Source organism: Glossina fuscipes, unplaced genomic scaffold (genome assembly GCF_014805625.2).
Source record: "Glossina fuscipes isolate IAEA_lab_2018 unplaced genomic scaffold, Yale_Gfus_2 59, whole genome shotgun sequence".
NCBI lineage: Eukaryota > Metazoa > Arthropoda > Insecta > Diptera > Glossinidae > Glossina > Glossina fuscipes.
Genome location: NW_023998431.1, coordinates 5,351,439 through 5,365,623, shown reverse-complemented (window position 1 = coordinate 5,365,623; position 14,185 = coordinate 5,351,439). Strand labels below are relative to the sequence as shown.

General features: G+C 33.4%; 1 protein-coding gene across 11 annotated transcripts in view; it reads left to right on the top strand.

Annotated features, from left to right (window-relative positions):
- The window catches only part of LOC119637410 (ecotropic viral integration site 5 ortholog), a 66,214-nt gene that overhangs the window by 30,832 nt on the left and 21,197 nt on the right, over window positions 1–14,185 (top strand). For all 11 annotated transcript variants that reach the window (XR_005247250.1, XR_005247249.1, XM_038033426.1 and 8 more), the window contains exons 2-6: window positions 12,659–13,008; window positions 13,075–13,210; window positions 13,283–13,709; window positions 13,785–13,979; window positions 14,086–14,185. The exon at window positions 14,086–14,185 is cut by the window's right edge and continues 238 nt beyond it. Coding sequence is in view for 9 of the 11 variants with exons in the window: in XM_038033426.1 (XP_037889354.1) it covers window positions 12,659–13,008; window positions 13,075–13,210; window positions 13,283–13,709; window positions 13,785–13,979; window positions 14,086–14,185 (1,208 nt within the window). In the remaining 2 variants the exon portion in view is untranslated. The remainder of the gene's footprint in view (window positions 1–12,658; window positions 13,009–13,074; window positions 13,211–13,282; window positions 13,710–13,784; window positions 13,980–14,085) is intronic.

Below are 14,185 nucleotides of genomic sequence, written 5' to 3'. Positions count from 1 at the left end.
CACATATTCATAATGATAAAATTTGATGAGGGAATCCGACAAGGACGCATGGACACACCATGTCGTTTATATTCGCCGCACGTATTTAACTGTCTTGTGAATTAAATTGACTTGCAGCAATAATCGTAAAATATATATTTATTACAGGCCACATAATATTCCAGCGTAGGTAACTTTTCCATCTACTTTTTTCATATCACGGTAGGTCTTTCATTTCAACTATTATCAAAAATTGCGGCATTCTGCATCAATTTTCCTCCCTCTCAATTCACTCATTGTATGACCTAATCAATAAAAAAAATAAAAATATATATATATATATATATATCCCATATAATAAGTGCACACCTTAGCCGGTAGTAAAGCCAGATACAATCCATTTGCAGCATTGCTATTTGCGAGCATGTTGAATTATTTGAAATTTAAAACGCAGCGGATCGGATGCCCATACCTGAGTTAGAATTTAAACATTTAGCTGTGTCTTTGATTTTTCTTTTCTACAATTCTCAGGCTGGGCGAATAGACAAGACCACTAATTATAAAACTATGTTTAGGACCTGCAATTTCCACTAGTTTCTGAATTGAATTCAGGGATCAATTAAATCGATTTTAAGGTTCGACCTCATTTCGAAATTTCCCCATTATATTATCAGATGAGCGGATACGACGAACTTATTTCCACAAAAAAATACATAAACAAATAAGAAAATTTAATTCTGTCGGGACCGAATCTCTTATACGCATCATCGTTACCCCCAAAAAAAGATAAAAAAAGTAAATGAACTATATTTTCAAGCGCTATAGTATTGAGTAGACGCGACTGATTTTTTCTATTTTCAAAATAAAAGTTTTTGTTGCATAAGCATGTGAGCGTCGTAGGCGTGCCCTTCGAAAAAGTTTAAGTCACTTCCAATCTCTTTTGCACATTTGTAGGCGATATCTTCATTTTCGCTAAAAGGAGCATGTTTACCAAAAATACTAGACGGTTGCGCAGACCGAAAGATGAACGGACGAACAGACGGACATATTTAGGTGCACTTCAAATTTGAGACTGATGAGTAATTTATGTATTTTATGGGGATTTTGAAGCTTGTTTCTGCGCGTTGTAAAGGTATTGAAAAATAATTCAATTTTTGTGCAGCCACTACAGCATCGCCCGTTGAATAAGCTTTCAAATTCTTGTACAGTTATCTGACGTATCTTATGGGTATTGAGCAAAAAATCAATTCCTTATTCATTTTGAAAAACAAAAGTGTTCTCAGTTTAAGTGCTACTATGGGCGTGTCCTTCAACCGATTAGACTCATTTTCAATACCAACCGGCGTGCAAGAACTTCTACTCTTTCTGCCAAAGTTGAAGTGAATAGCTTAATTTTTGTGACCAGGAGGATGTTCACAACAGACATTACACAGACTAATAGACGTACATACTTAAATCGATTTATAATATGATGCTGATCAAGAATGTAGATACTGTGTGGAGTCTCCAATGCTTCCTCCTGGGTGTTGCAAACGTTTTGACGAAATGAATATACCTCTTATCCTTCGGTGATGGGTGTAAAAACTATCGGAAAGCGTACTCTAACCCTATTGTATTGTTTTTTCTTTTCACATCCATCACCGAAGGATGAGAGATATATTCATTCCGCAAAAACGTTTGCAACGCCTAGAAGGAAACAACAAAGCACATATATTTTTGATCAGCATCAAATTCTGAATTGATTTAAACAAGTCAGTCTATTCGGTTGTGTAATGTCTATTGTAAACATTGTCCTGGTTGCAAAAATTACGCTATTGACCTCAAATTTATCAAAAACGTTGAAAGTTCTTGCACGCAAGTCGGTATTGAAATTCGACTAAATAGATCGAAGTACACGCCTACAGTACCATGTAAACTGAGAACACCTCTATTTCTGAAAAGAAGTAGAGAATTGGTTCTGTGCTGATTACTCATAAACTATAGCCAATAAATGTACAGAAGTTTGAACGCATATTCTCTGGGCGATTCTGTAGCATTTCTACAAAAATGGAAAATATTGACCAAGCCTATCCAATATTATAGTGTTTTAAAATTTAATTTTTTTTTTCAGCACCTTTATAAGGCACAGAAGCAATCTTTGAAAACCACATAGAGTATATATATTCCTGACGAGTTTCAAATTTGGAATGCATTTAACAGTGTCCGTCTGTTCGTTTGCCCGTCTGTCTGCCTACCCAACTGAGGAAAATGAAGATTCCGGCTACAAATTTGTGAAAGAAATAGAAAATCACTCGTACCGATTAAAGAACACGCCCACGACGCCCGCAGGCCTGTGTAACAAAGGCTGTGAACGCCTGCCTTCTCCGTATTTCTTGGTTGTCACTTATAAAGTACAACATATACACCTTAAACTTCCACCTTCATATTATACAGTATGAAAGTTTAATTCTTTCCATTTTCTTTGATCTTTTTTAGGACAAAGGAGATTTTTATATAAAAGATTCGGTCACCGCTTTGTTGCTTGCTTGTTTCTATATTCATTTATTTTTTCTACTTATCACTTTTCTTGTTTTAAGCATTACCTTTAAAAAAATTCTTTACACTCCTTCTTTTGCAAATATTTATTGAGTGCTATTTCCGCGGTTTTTACCGTGCCGTAAAAATTTTTAACTTGAAACGGAAAACTGCGGAAAATATGTTTCACTAAAAAAGCCACACATTGAAATAAAAACTTTCATCAATAAATTACGTTTTGTAGCAGAGATTAGCAGAGATCCACCTAAAATTTTATTTAAATAATAATTTTTTGTACAAGAATGTGCTGAACCGTCTCCTAGGCAAATATTTAAGAAAGACCTGTGGCGTTTTTGTAAAAGAAAATATTGGAGTTCCTTAAAGTATATGTGTTCTCGATCACTATCAAATTTTGAATCTGTTTATGTCTGTTCATCCGTGTAAATGCTTTTAAGAAACGTTTTCTCGGCCACAATAAGCAATTTAATTTAAGCAATTTGGCAAGATCATCAGCAGTGGTTAGGTGTAAGGTGATCTTGAAAACGGACCAAATTGGTCGACATACTGCAGTACAATATCAGCTGAGAGCAGCTTTCCCTTCTGGCCTGTTGCTCATTATATTCCGATTGTATTCCATGGGTGAACCTACAGTACCTGTATAAAAATGAGAAATATCGGTCACGCCCTTTCCCTCCTTCGTTTTAATTATGAGTTTTTCTTTTCAATCGTAACCGAATATAATTTTTTTTCTTATTTATATTAACTTTGCGTGCACACTTAAGTGTGTATACTAAGGTTACATTCCTGTTATAAAATACATGTAGGATATGAATTTTAGACTCGTTAAAATTGAACTAAAAAGCTAAGAAGACATATTGAATAGATTTCTCAAATCAATCCTGGAGGCGAGTCGGATATGACCACAAATATCTCATATTAGAATAAACAATACAATAAATAAATATACAGCATATAAAACAATTCAAGAAAAATGCAATATGTTCAAGAAATATTCATTAATAATTTTTAAGCTATCCATGTCAGGGATATACCATCGGTCGGACTCTGGATATAGCTTGCAAGCAATCCGGTTGTTTTTATCCACCAATCAATAAGAAGGCAGATGTATCCTGCGTACGGATGGACAGCTCAAGCCACTTATATGCTAAATGAATGACCACAGGCTAGCTTCAAAATTGAGCCGCATTGGACTATGACGACAGCCACTAGCATGACCTACACATATTAGATTGCACTACAGCCGATTTTAATCGAAAACTTGGATGCTCAGTGCATAATAAGTAAAAAACTTTATGTCGCGACTTATGGCCATTGAAAATCTAAAAGTATGAAAAAAACAAAAAATACCGTGCAATTCTTATGTACGCCACAAAGCGAATGTAACTTTCCGGTCTTTTCTATTTGAATTTTCGAAATATATCTGTCATGCAGCTAAGAGTTGTAAGATTTTATAAAACATTACATGGATTACCTTCACTTTGGCTGCGCGCTGTTTTGTATACCTTGCTGATTATTTGTCAATTGCTATCGTCAGTATCATTATTATATTATCATTTGTTATAAATCAAGAGTTTTACTAATTACCTCTTATGTTATGTTCTTTGTTGTCATGTTATCGGCATAAGACGTTTTCCCTTTACTTTTTTTACGATTGGAATTGACAATCATTTGTTACGCGTTTTTTTTTATACTTCCTTCTAAAATGTCCGGTCTTCGCTTGATCGAAAATTCGTTTATTATATGCCTTGAAATTTACCTTGCAACGCGATGGTGCGAAATAAGGCGCTTATTGTCGAATCATTGTTAGTTAATTCGTTTAATTTATTGATCAATGATTGGTCAACGAAAACTAGTTTTTAACGTGTTTGTGTACTTATTAAGCAACTGATCAACAAAACATAGGTTATGCATATAATTTTGTTTATTCTTCTCATAGAAGGTATATTCGATTTGTTAAATGCTCTAGATCGTTTGAAAAAACAGATATTATGTCTATATAGGATCAGCGCGAGTAGTGAATTCAATTTAGTTATGTTCGCCTGCTCCTTTACCTATATGTTTTTCCGTTCTTTCAACTGCTATCATTATTATTATTATTATTATTATTATTATAATTGGTTTGGTCAGAGAAATAAGTTTTAAGATTAAAGTCTTAAAGCACTGGCATCTAAGGCTATCAGTTTTTATTAAAAACTCTACCGCACTTGAGATTTGAATCCACGATCTTTCAGTTGTTAGTCGAGATCCAATAATCGCCGGTCGCCCGCTGAGATGGATGTCCGTCCCACTAAGTGTAATCACTGGAAGAGCGAGTTTAATTCCAAATTTTTTTCATAGACCTGCCCAGAAAATCAGTTTTATATTTCCTTCGCTTAGAATTACGGTAACGATGCAGACATTCAATGTAAATATCATAATTTATCTAAACAGAAGCTTCTTGGCAGCCATTGAAAGTTTGATTCAAATTGAATAACACTTTTCTACTATTCTTCATTTAACTTGCTTTATGAATTCTTGTTTCAATTTGATTTTGTAATAGATTGTAACTGATTTTTTTTAATGGAAGAAAAATTTTACGTTAAATTTATTTAAAAGAGAAAAAAGTGTTTACTCGTTTTGAAGCAACTTTTATGCTAATATTGAATCGAATTTCGAGTTTTCACTGGTTTTCACTCTTCTACAATAGATTGACTTGTTTTGGTGAAGCATTGAAAATTGAAAATTAATAACTGAAATAGGGTCAAAGCTACTGTTGTTGCATGGTTTCTAGACGGAAGTATTATAGAATGCATTAATTTTTCGTTTATATTCGATCTCAGCTATAAATTGATAATACATATATATATATATTATATTTATTTACATAAAAATATGTGTACGTATAGTCTATGATAACACAATAATGTATTCAAATATATGGTTAGATTTCTTTAAATATCTCATTGTCTCAATTTTGAATTCATTTACCTAACAAGTTTATTGCATACTCAACTTACATATACAATGTATGAGGAAATGCGTTCTTTGCGTTGTTTATAAGATGATTAATTTATGGGAATTTTTAATTGAAAAATTACTTTAGCAAAGTAATTAAGAAAAAATTAATTTTCTGTTAAAAGCCTTTAAATCATGCGCATTACATCAGATATAGCAAATATTTTTAACGCATAGTGGAAGGCATCGGAGCCTTCTTAACACTGGAAATACCATGTAGGTATTTTGAGCTTCAAAAAAACGATCGTAAGACTTGTAAAGCTTCAAAATTTTGTAGTGAATTTTATTTATATGAACAGAACTTTAAAGACCTGAGAACAATTTATTTAGTCTATTTAGTCTAGTTTAGTTTACGAGATACCGATGATAATATATATCGATAATAACGTATGATCAACGTCATTGTCTCAAAAATGAAGATAGCATAAGCATTGCCCTTGACAGCATGACAGTGTGTCAAGTTTCGTCTAAATATTTCAAAAATTGCGACCTGCATGTTGAACACAAACGTGGGTCTATCTGAAGTCCTTCCCGCTGGTGTAGAATGCAAAAATTAGTAGTAGGGAGAAAACTGATAAATTTATTGATTATTTTCATTTTAATTTTTCTCACATTACAAGCCTTATTTAATTTTATTTTTTAATGTTTGAAGAACATTTGAATTGATTCTGAATTCACCTCGAAATAATACAAAATTAATTCTATTTAGTTACTTTTGCTTAATACATTAATATACGATGCCATAATGAAACATCATAAGCCTCCTTTCAAAAGAATACAAAACTTAGTAGAAAAGATCGCATTAATTGGATGCTTCAGTTGCCAAATCGATTAACTCCGTAAAACAAAAAGTTGAGAAAAATGATAAAATATCATATATTGTTTTTTAAAATTCTTTCCAAATTAAAAATTTGAAAATACAATCTAGGCTGCACTGTTGCACACGCCTATTTGATATGGCGACATAGAGAAAGTATAAGATGGAATATACTTGGAGTGATTGTTATTATTACTACAATTTTTTCGTGATTGGGGGAGTTAATCGATTTGGCAAGTGAAGGCAAATTATTAATTGAAATCCAGTCTTTGAATTATTCCTTTATTACGGAAAAATGTCATTATATAAACCTATTGTTCACTGGTTATATATTTTCTTCTGTACATTGCGGGACGTCGAGAGAGATTTTCTTAATATTTAAGTCCGGACTTAAGTATTTTCTCTTTGGGTTATAAGCTGTTGCGTAGTGGCTTGTGTATGCGGGAAATGAGTTTATATGTTTTATAGCATATGTGTCATCAATTTTGTTACCTGGAACGTGGCAACCACGATGATCAACCAGCAACGAAACTTGTTCCTTGCAGCAGCAGTCGAATAGTCGTCCGTCGCTTATCTGATAGGTATCCTTAGGCTATTTTTTGCAAACCGAAATATCATCTTTTCCGAGTCATCGAAAATAACACGTGAAAGAACGTGGTCTCGCAGTTTTACTGTTATTCTTCGGGCGCCTTTTTTTTATTTCTTTGACTTCAATGCACCCGCTTAAAGAAATATTTTGCTCAACTTGACTCTCTAACTGATAAAATGCCTCCATGGCAGCTTTTCTTTCATCCGAAATAATTTTTTCATGGCACGTCTGACGACATCGACATGGCAGACAAGCAAATATTTTTTTAGATGTTATACGTCCATCTATATTTCTGTATCCTAAATCTTTTATTCTGTCACGCTTGTGGACATCTCGGTCCCATTTACCAGGATTATGGCTTCTTTTTCGTCCAATCGAATTGTTTGCTGCGATTTTTTCATTGCTGTGATCAGAGGACGAATCCGAATAAATACAAAATCGTTTTTTTTGAGCCGATTTTTCTGCCAGTAATTTGCATTGAAGAACCATCCGGTCCATTATTTTTCTTACTTAAATAATTCTTATTGTTAATGTTATAACGGTTTTTTTTTTTTTTTTTTTTTAAAGAAGTCACAATTGAATTGAAAATTGAAATTTATAAGTTTCTTCACTTGTGGTAGTTCGAATACAAATAATTTATATTTTATTTTTCTCGTACTTAGTTCGTGTGAGCGATAACAGCTCTCGTCTAACGTGAATAATGAAATTAAACGAACAACTTTCAGATGTCTCCGTAGGAGACGAAAAATAGTGCAGCGGATTTTTATTATGACGTAAATACATTATAGTATGGAGTTAATCAAATTGGCTTCTAACATAAATTATTTATTATTCAATGGCTAAAACGATTTTGTCATTTAGTGGTGTTAATACTTATTATTCGAGAAATTTGTTTTAAAATGGATTTAATCGATTTGGCAAGTGAAGCACTCAATTCATAACATTAGCATTTTTATTTGAGTCTGTATTGAATGAATAAAAACAATAAAAAAACATACCGAAAATAAGGGGAAGAATTTTGCGAATTTCAAGCGAATTTCAACAATATATCAAGTCCAAATTAGAATATAAAACATAAATAAAACCGCGTTGAAACGTTATAACTTTATCAAGGTGCATCATTGGATGCACGAACTATACAAAGCCAAGAATTTAACAGGAATGAAGAATTTAATGCAAATTTTGTTTTGAAAAAATGTTTTGGGGAGCAGAGCGTCCAAAACGCGAACCAACGCGGTCCGCTTTTTTTATTTTTCCCTAAAGAACTTATCAGTTTTTACCTCCTTTTGTTATATAACTCTTTCTTTTCAAAAATTGGGTCTTGCTGCCATTAGAATATTTATATCGGAAGAGTATCAAAGAAATGGGCAAATTCGGTCCAAATTTAATGCAAACATTGCATTTATTTAGTCTGTAATCTGCAACAATTTTAATCATAAAACACTGCAAATTCGTACTTGTTGCCCTATAATCCTGTATATGTTAATTGTTAATAAAAACGATGTCAAGGAGAGAAGGGGCTTAAAAGGGGGTTCACAAGAACGACAATTTTCTTTTTACGACGAGCTTTTTATAATATGGTAATAAATGAGAGATAATTGCGAAAATTGCGATGATTCGATATAAGGCATTTTGTAGAGGTTTCGTCTCTAGACTTAAATATATGAGTGAATTAAATTTCACCAAACTAACTCAAAACTTAAGTTTAACGCAAGCTCAATGCAAGAATTTAAATCAGCCAGACAAGCGAAAAGACATAATTAATAAAAGCAGGATCTATCCCGACCTGTTTTGGTATCGCATATATTCGCATCCACGATTAATATACTCTTACTGCAGGTTGTGTAGTTTACATAAATTACAAGAGTGCACAGCATATCTCATTTTGATCGTTTTCGAATGAAAAATGAAAAGTGGGACGTTATATATGAAAAAAACAGGAAAAATATAAAGAAGAGTTAAAGTGAAGTTGGCTTCACATTTTCGGCAATCATTCGTGATCGTAAATGTTTCGAATGCAAAATGCTGCATTTCCTTATTATATATTGCACATATTCGAATCAAATCTGTCTCCTGGAGGCTTAATATTTTCTGCGTTCTCTGCTTTCCATTTGCACATAAATATTCTCATATTTATACGTAGACATATAAAACATAGGCCATGTCGGAGTCTCATTATATTTCTGAGCCCTCCTAATTAGGTCGCATAAGGTCTTCAGACTTGCCGAACAGTTACAATGTCAAACTGATTTAAGTGGCAAAATTTTATGCAGCTTAATAATTTTTACACTCATTCTTATAGCAAAGGATATGAGTATTGTTACGGAAATCCCGAATCCAGTGCATTTCAGCTAATTAACTTTCCCACAAAAATAAATTTCCTAGACCAGGAAAAACCACGTGCATATTGGCGGCGCGTCATGCAGCCGCCAACCGAGAAAAGTGGAAAGCAGGTTAACGGATTAAAAACGAAGTCATAAGCTTAGATAAAGGTAATATGCTTGTAATAATGTATATAAATAGACAATTTGCGGAAGGTGGAGTCAGTCGGACAAGAACATTTGAGTTGAAAAAGAATGTCAGAGTTGAGAAGCATTGTCAAAGTAAAATGTAAATAGTCCTACCCTTAAACAAACTGATTGTAAACAAAGAATCTTGAAGTGAAAGGCGAATTTCGTAACAGTATATTAACCTTTTCAAAACTTTTTTAATACGTAAGAAAGCTGTGAGCTCATAAACCTTTGTAACAGTATCAAATTCCGGATATACCTAGTTATGTTTGTCCGTCTGTCCGTGTTTGGAAAACAATTTACAAATTGAAAATTGCTCCAAGATATCAAAAGAATCGTCTGCGCCGCAGCATAAACTGGAAATACTAATGCTTTCAAATCCTTTAACAGATACAGTGGTAAAGGCTTGCACGCATATTTTATCGACGATCCAACCTACAGTACCTGTATGTGGAGTGGAAAATATCGGCCACAACTAATCAATATTATAGAATATTAAAATTTAATTTTTTTTTTTTTGAGGTGCGGTCATAACAAAAATTCATGAAAGACAAATACAATTTTCATTGTTATTTTAAAAATGTATTTAATAAAAAAAAAAACGCCTTCTTTTACGGTGTAAATGGAATTTCATCTTCTGACGTTCTAAATCGATCTGTAGGTTACAATTACTTGTGCAATTTGAGACGTGCTCCCATATAATTATCTTACTGTTATTACCTATTTAATAATAACAAATAATAATAACCACTGTAAAAATAAAAAATTATTTTTCAAATGCAAAATCAATGCACTCACCTAATGAATTAAAAATTTGTAGCAAACATTTCTTTAAAACCAGAATGCTAAGTTGGATATGTGTGTAACTAATTTTTTTTTTTATACCCATCCATGTTCATTTCGTCGAAAGGTTGGAAACACCCACAAGGTGATCTTATAGAGTCCATATATTATTGATTAGTGCCAAATGTACATCCTTCTAAACATGTTTCTCAGTCCGTCTGTCCAGCTGTCCGTTAATTGCTGTGGTATACGTACCCATGGTCACAAAAATGAAGATATCTCCTATAAACACTCGATATAAATTTCTATTAAACGGAGGTTGTCTTTAGAGAAGTTCTCGGCAAATTTAAATTTTTTATCAAAATGTAAATAATGACACTTTTCCAAACGAATGAAAATTGTATTCGCCTTTAGTTACCATTCATCTTGATAACACTTTCTACTCAATTAAGTGAAGGGTAGATAATATGTCTATCATGACGTAGATAAACTTTGACATTCTCGATATAGCAAAAGAAGTTCCTCTCCACTGATATGGAAACATCTGTTGCAGATATGCATGCAAATCGATTAATGGCCCACGAGCCACCGTTACAGCCACGTTGCTTCATACATTTATTCATATACCGACTTTCCAAATTAAGGCTTTTCTTGGAAATTGATGACAAAAAAAAAGGTCCCATCGCACCCATTTTCAGCGGCGTTCCTGCTGGTGCCAAAATGTGTCAGTATATCAAATTTAATCAAAATATCTCACAAAACGGGCACACGGGCAGACAAGGTTAGCGATATAATGAAAGTTGAATTTATCGCAACTCCTTTGGAGTGTTATGCACATGCGCAAGAAAGCAAAAACAAAAAAAGTTCAGATTCCGTGATACTGTAAATAAGTAAAGTTTGTAATCGTGTCTCTCAAAACACAGAGACGGACACAGTTAAATTTATTTCGCGGATCAACTTGATTTAGAATATGTATGATTTATACAGTATTCAACGTTTTATTAATATACGGTAAATGTGTTTATTACAGTCGAGTTTCCAGTAAGTACGGCTAGTGAATACTTGTATTTAATAGCTTTTTTTCAGGTTAGTGTTAAGGCACCAGTATTTTTAGATAAATAAAAAGACTGCTTAAAATCCTATATATTTATTAGTAACTCTAGTGACATCGATATACTAGGAAATATGGTTTGAAAATTTGCTAAAGATATTGCGGATATTAGCTGTCTTTTGAAAAGCTATCGCTAGATTGATGGGCATAGTGCAGGTCCGCCACCAGTTCGAGGCGAATGGAAAACTTAGTGGCACTTCTTTCTATATTTTTTCAGTTTTAAAATTATTTCTGATGTTAATATGAACTGTTTCCATCTTACTTCACTTGTGATACAACGTATATTAAATTTATGCGGATGTTTGTAAAACTTAGTTGGCCTTAAGATAAATCTGTTTTTCATTGATCAATTGGAATCATTTTCTAAATCAATTCAAATATGTCTGTCGGTCCGTCCATCTGAAGTCTGCCCATGTAATTTCGGTCTCAATAGTCGTAATTGTTATAATATTTTGAAGAAATTTGCTACACTGACCTGGTTCTACCCTTATGTGCCCTTTATTGAAAATGGGTTAAACCGGACAATTTAAGACGTGTCTATGACGCCTCAATAAACAATAAAAATATTTTCCAAAAAACTTGCAATTTTCTTGACAAAAAGTAGGTAGAAAAATTAATATTTTCGCATAAAAAATGTATCTAAAAAATTTGTATTGGATGCGCTAATTTTTTGAAGACCTTGTGATATTACCATTCCTAATGAAAGTTCTCCTTTATATGGCAAAAAAGTCTAAGTTTAAACATTTTGTTATAAAAATTGTTGCGTACTAGTAACTTGGCATGAAATTTGCTTGTAACAATTTTGAATCATGCAACAGTATTTTTTGGCCTCCTTCCCATGGGTAATTTCCAATATTTTAAACTTTAAAAAACTTAATCCATCGTAGCAATTTATTATAAAAATTACTTGTATTCTACTTGTACTACATGGGCCTGGTCTTTTGACCCTACCTCATAAAAGAGCTGGCATAAAAGGCAAGAAAGTAAAGCGACACACAACGCACACGCGGAATAATAAGATCTTTGAAAAGAAGAAATTTGAACTATGCCAATTCACGTTTTGGGTCACTCCTTCTATAAAAAAAGTATGACTTTATACGACAGGGAAGAATTTTTGGTATGTTAGCACGAAAATAAGTGAAGAAGAAGAGTATTAGATGAGGATGGTGTAGGGTACTTATATATACGGACTTATAGCGACTATAAGGTTATTTGAAAATGAATTTCCAGAAAATTGGAAATTAAAGGAATTATCATCAGTAATAAAAATGCATTAACGTGATTTAGTTTATTTTCGTAATCATTTCGCATAACAACGCAAATTATTCTCGCTTTGATAGGAAAACGAAAACCCTCATCAAACTGTTGAAGCTAAAGCAAACATTGGCAATGACCCTTACAACTGTTAGCACAACCGCACAACAAGAAACTAATAACAGCAATAGCAGTAATAGCAACATCAGCTCTGCGAGCAGCAGCAGTAGTACAAGCAGCAGTGGCAGTGGCGCGTGCAAAAAAATGGATTTAAAATGCGCTGCAGAAGAGAATTTACCCACCTCAGAAATGGATTTACTGGCTAAACTGGAGGCGGCCAATAAACTAATTGAAAGTGATGCAAAATCGTTGAATTCATTGCATTCAACTCATAGTCGTAAGAACTCGGACACCAGCCAGATAAGCTTAAATTCAAGTGAGTTTAATTGCAAGTTAATTAATTTGTATAATTATACAAAGCGAGATATTTGCGCATGTAAAGATGGTCACACTTCGGTGGCCGAAGAAGATATTTGGACTACGTGGGCTACGATTTTAAATGATTGGGACGGTGCCTTGAAACGTAAAAATCCTTGTGTTAGAGAATTGGTACGACGCGGTATACCGCATCATTTTAGGTGAGCTATAAATATCGAACCATTTGAATGGGAAAGCCATTTAAAGGCATTATACTGTCATTACATTAATAGAGCCATTGTTTGGCAACAGTTATGTGGTGCGACTGATGCCGATAAGAAACAGTATGCGGAATATATAAAGGCTACTTCGGCTTGCGAGAAGGTGATAAGACGTGATATAGCCCGCACTTATCCAGAAGTCGATTTTTTTAAGGAAAAGGACGGCCCTGGACAGGAGGCTCTCTTTAATGTTATCAAGGCCTATTCCTTACACGATCGCGAAGTGGGCTATTGCCAGGGTTCAGGTTTTATTGTGGGACTCTTGCTGATGCAAATGCCCGAGGAGGAAGCATTTGCCGTTTTAGTGCAAATTATGCAGCAGCATCGTATGAGAGACATGTTCAAACCATCTATGTCCGAATTGGGTTTGTGTATGTATCAGTTGGAAAGTCTGGTGCAAGAGCAAATACCCGAAATGCATATACACTTCCAGCAACAAGTAATACTCGGAATTGTTACGATTTTCGCTTAGAAGATCTTTCAACTTAAGATATCATTTTATTTATAACTATAGGCTTTCCAAACCACCATGTATGCTTCCAGTTGGTTTCTTACCTTGTATACTACATCTTTAAGCTTAAATATAAGCTGTCGCATTATGGATGTTTTCCTTAGCGAAGGCATGGAGTTTATATTCAAAGTTGCATTAGCACTATTGCTGCTAGGTAAAGATACTCTACTATGTTTGGATATGGAGGCCATGCTTAAAGTGAGTATTTATTTGTTTACTTATTTATTTTCCTCTTTTTTGTTTTTGTTTTTTTTTTGTTTTTTTTTTTGTTTTGGTTTTTAATAATTCTTTTTACATTTTAAAGTTCTTTCAAAAAGAACTTCCTAAACGGGTGGATGCTGATTCAGAGACTTTCTTTCAATTGGCTTATTCCATTAAAATTAATACAAAACGAATGAAAAAAA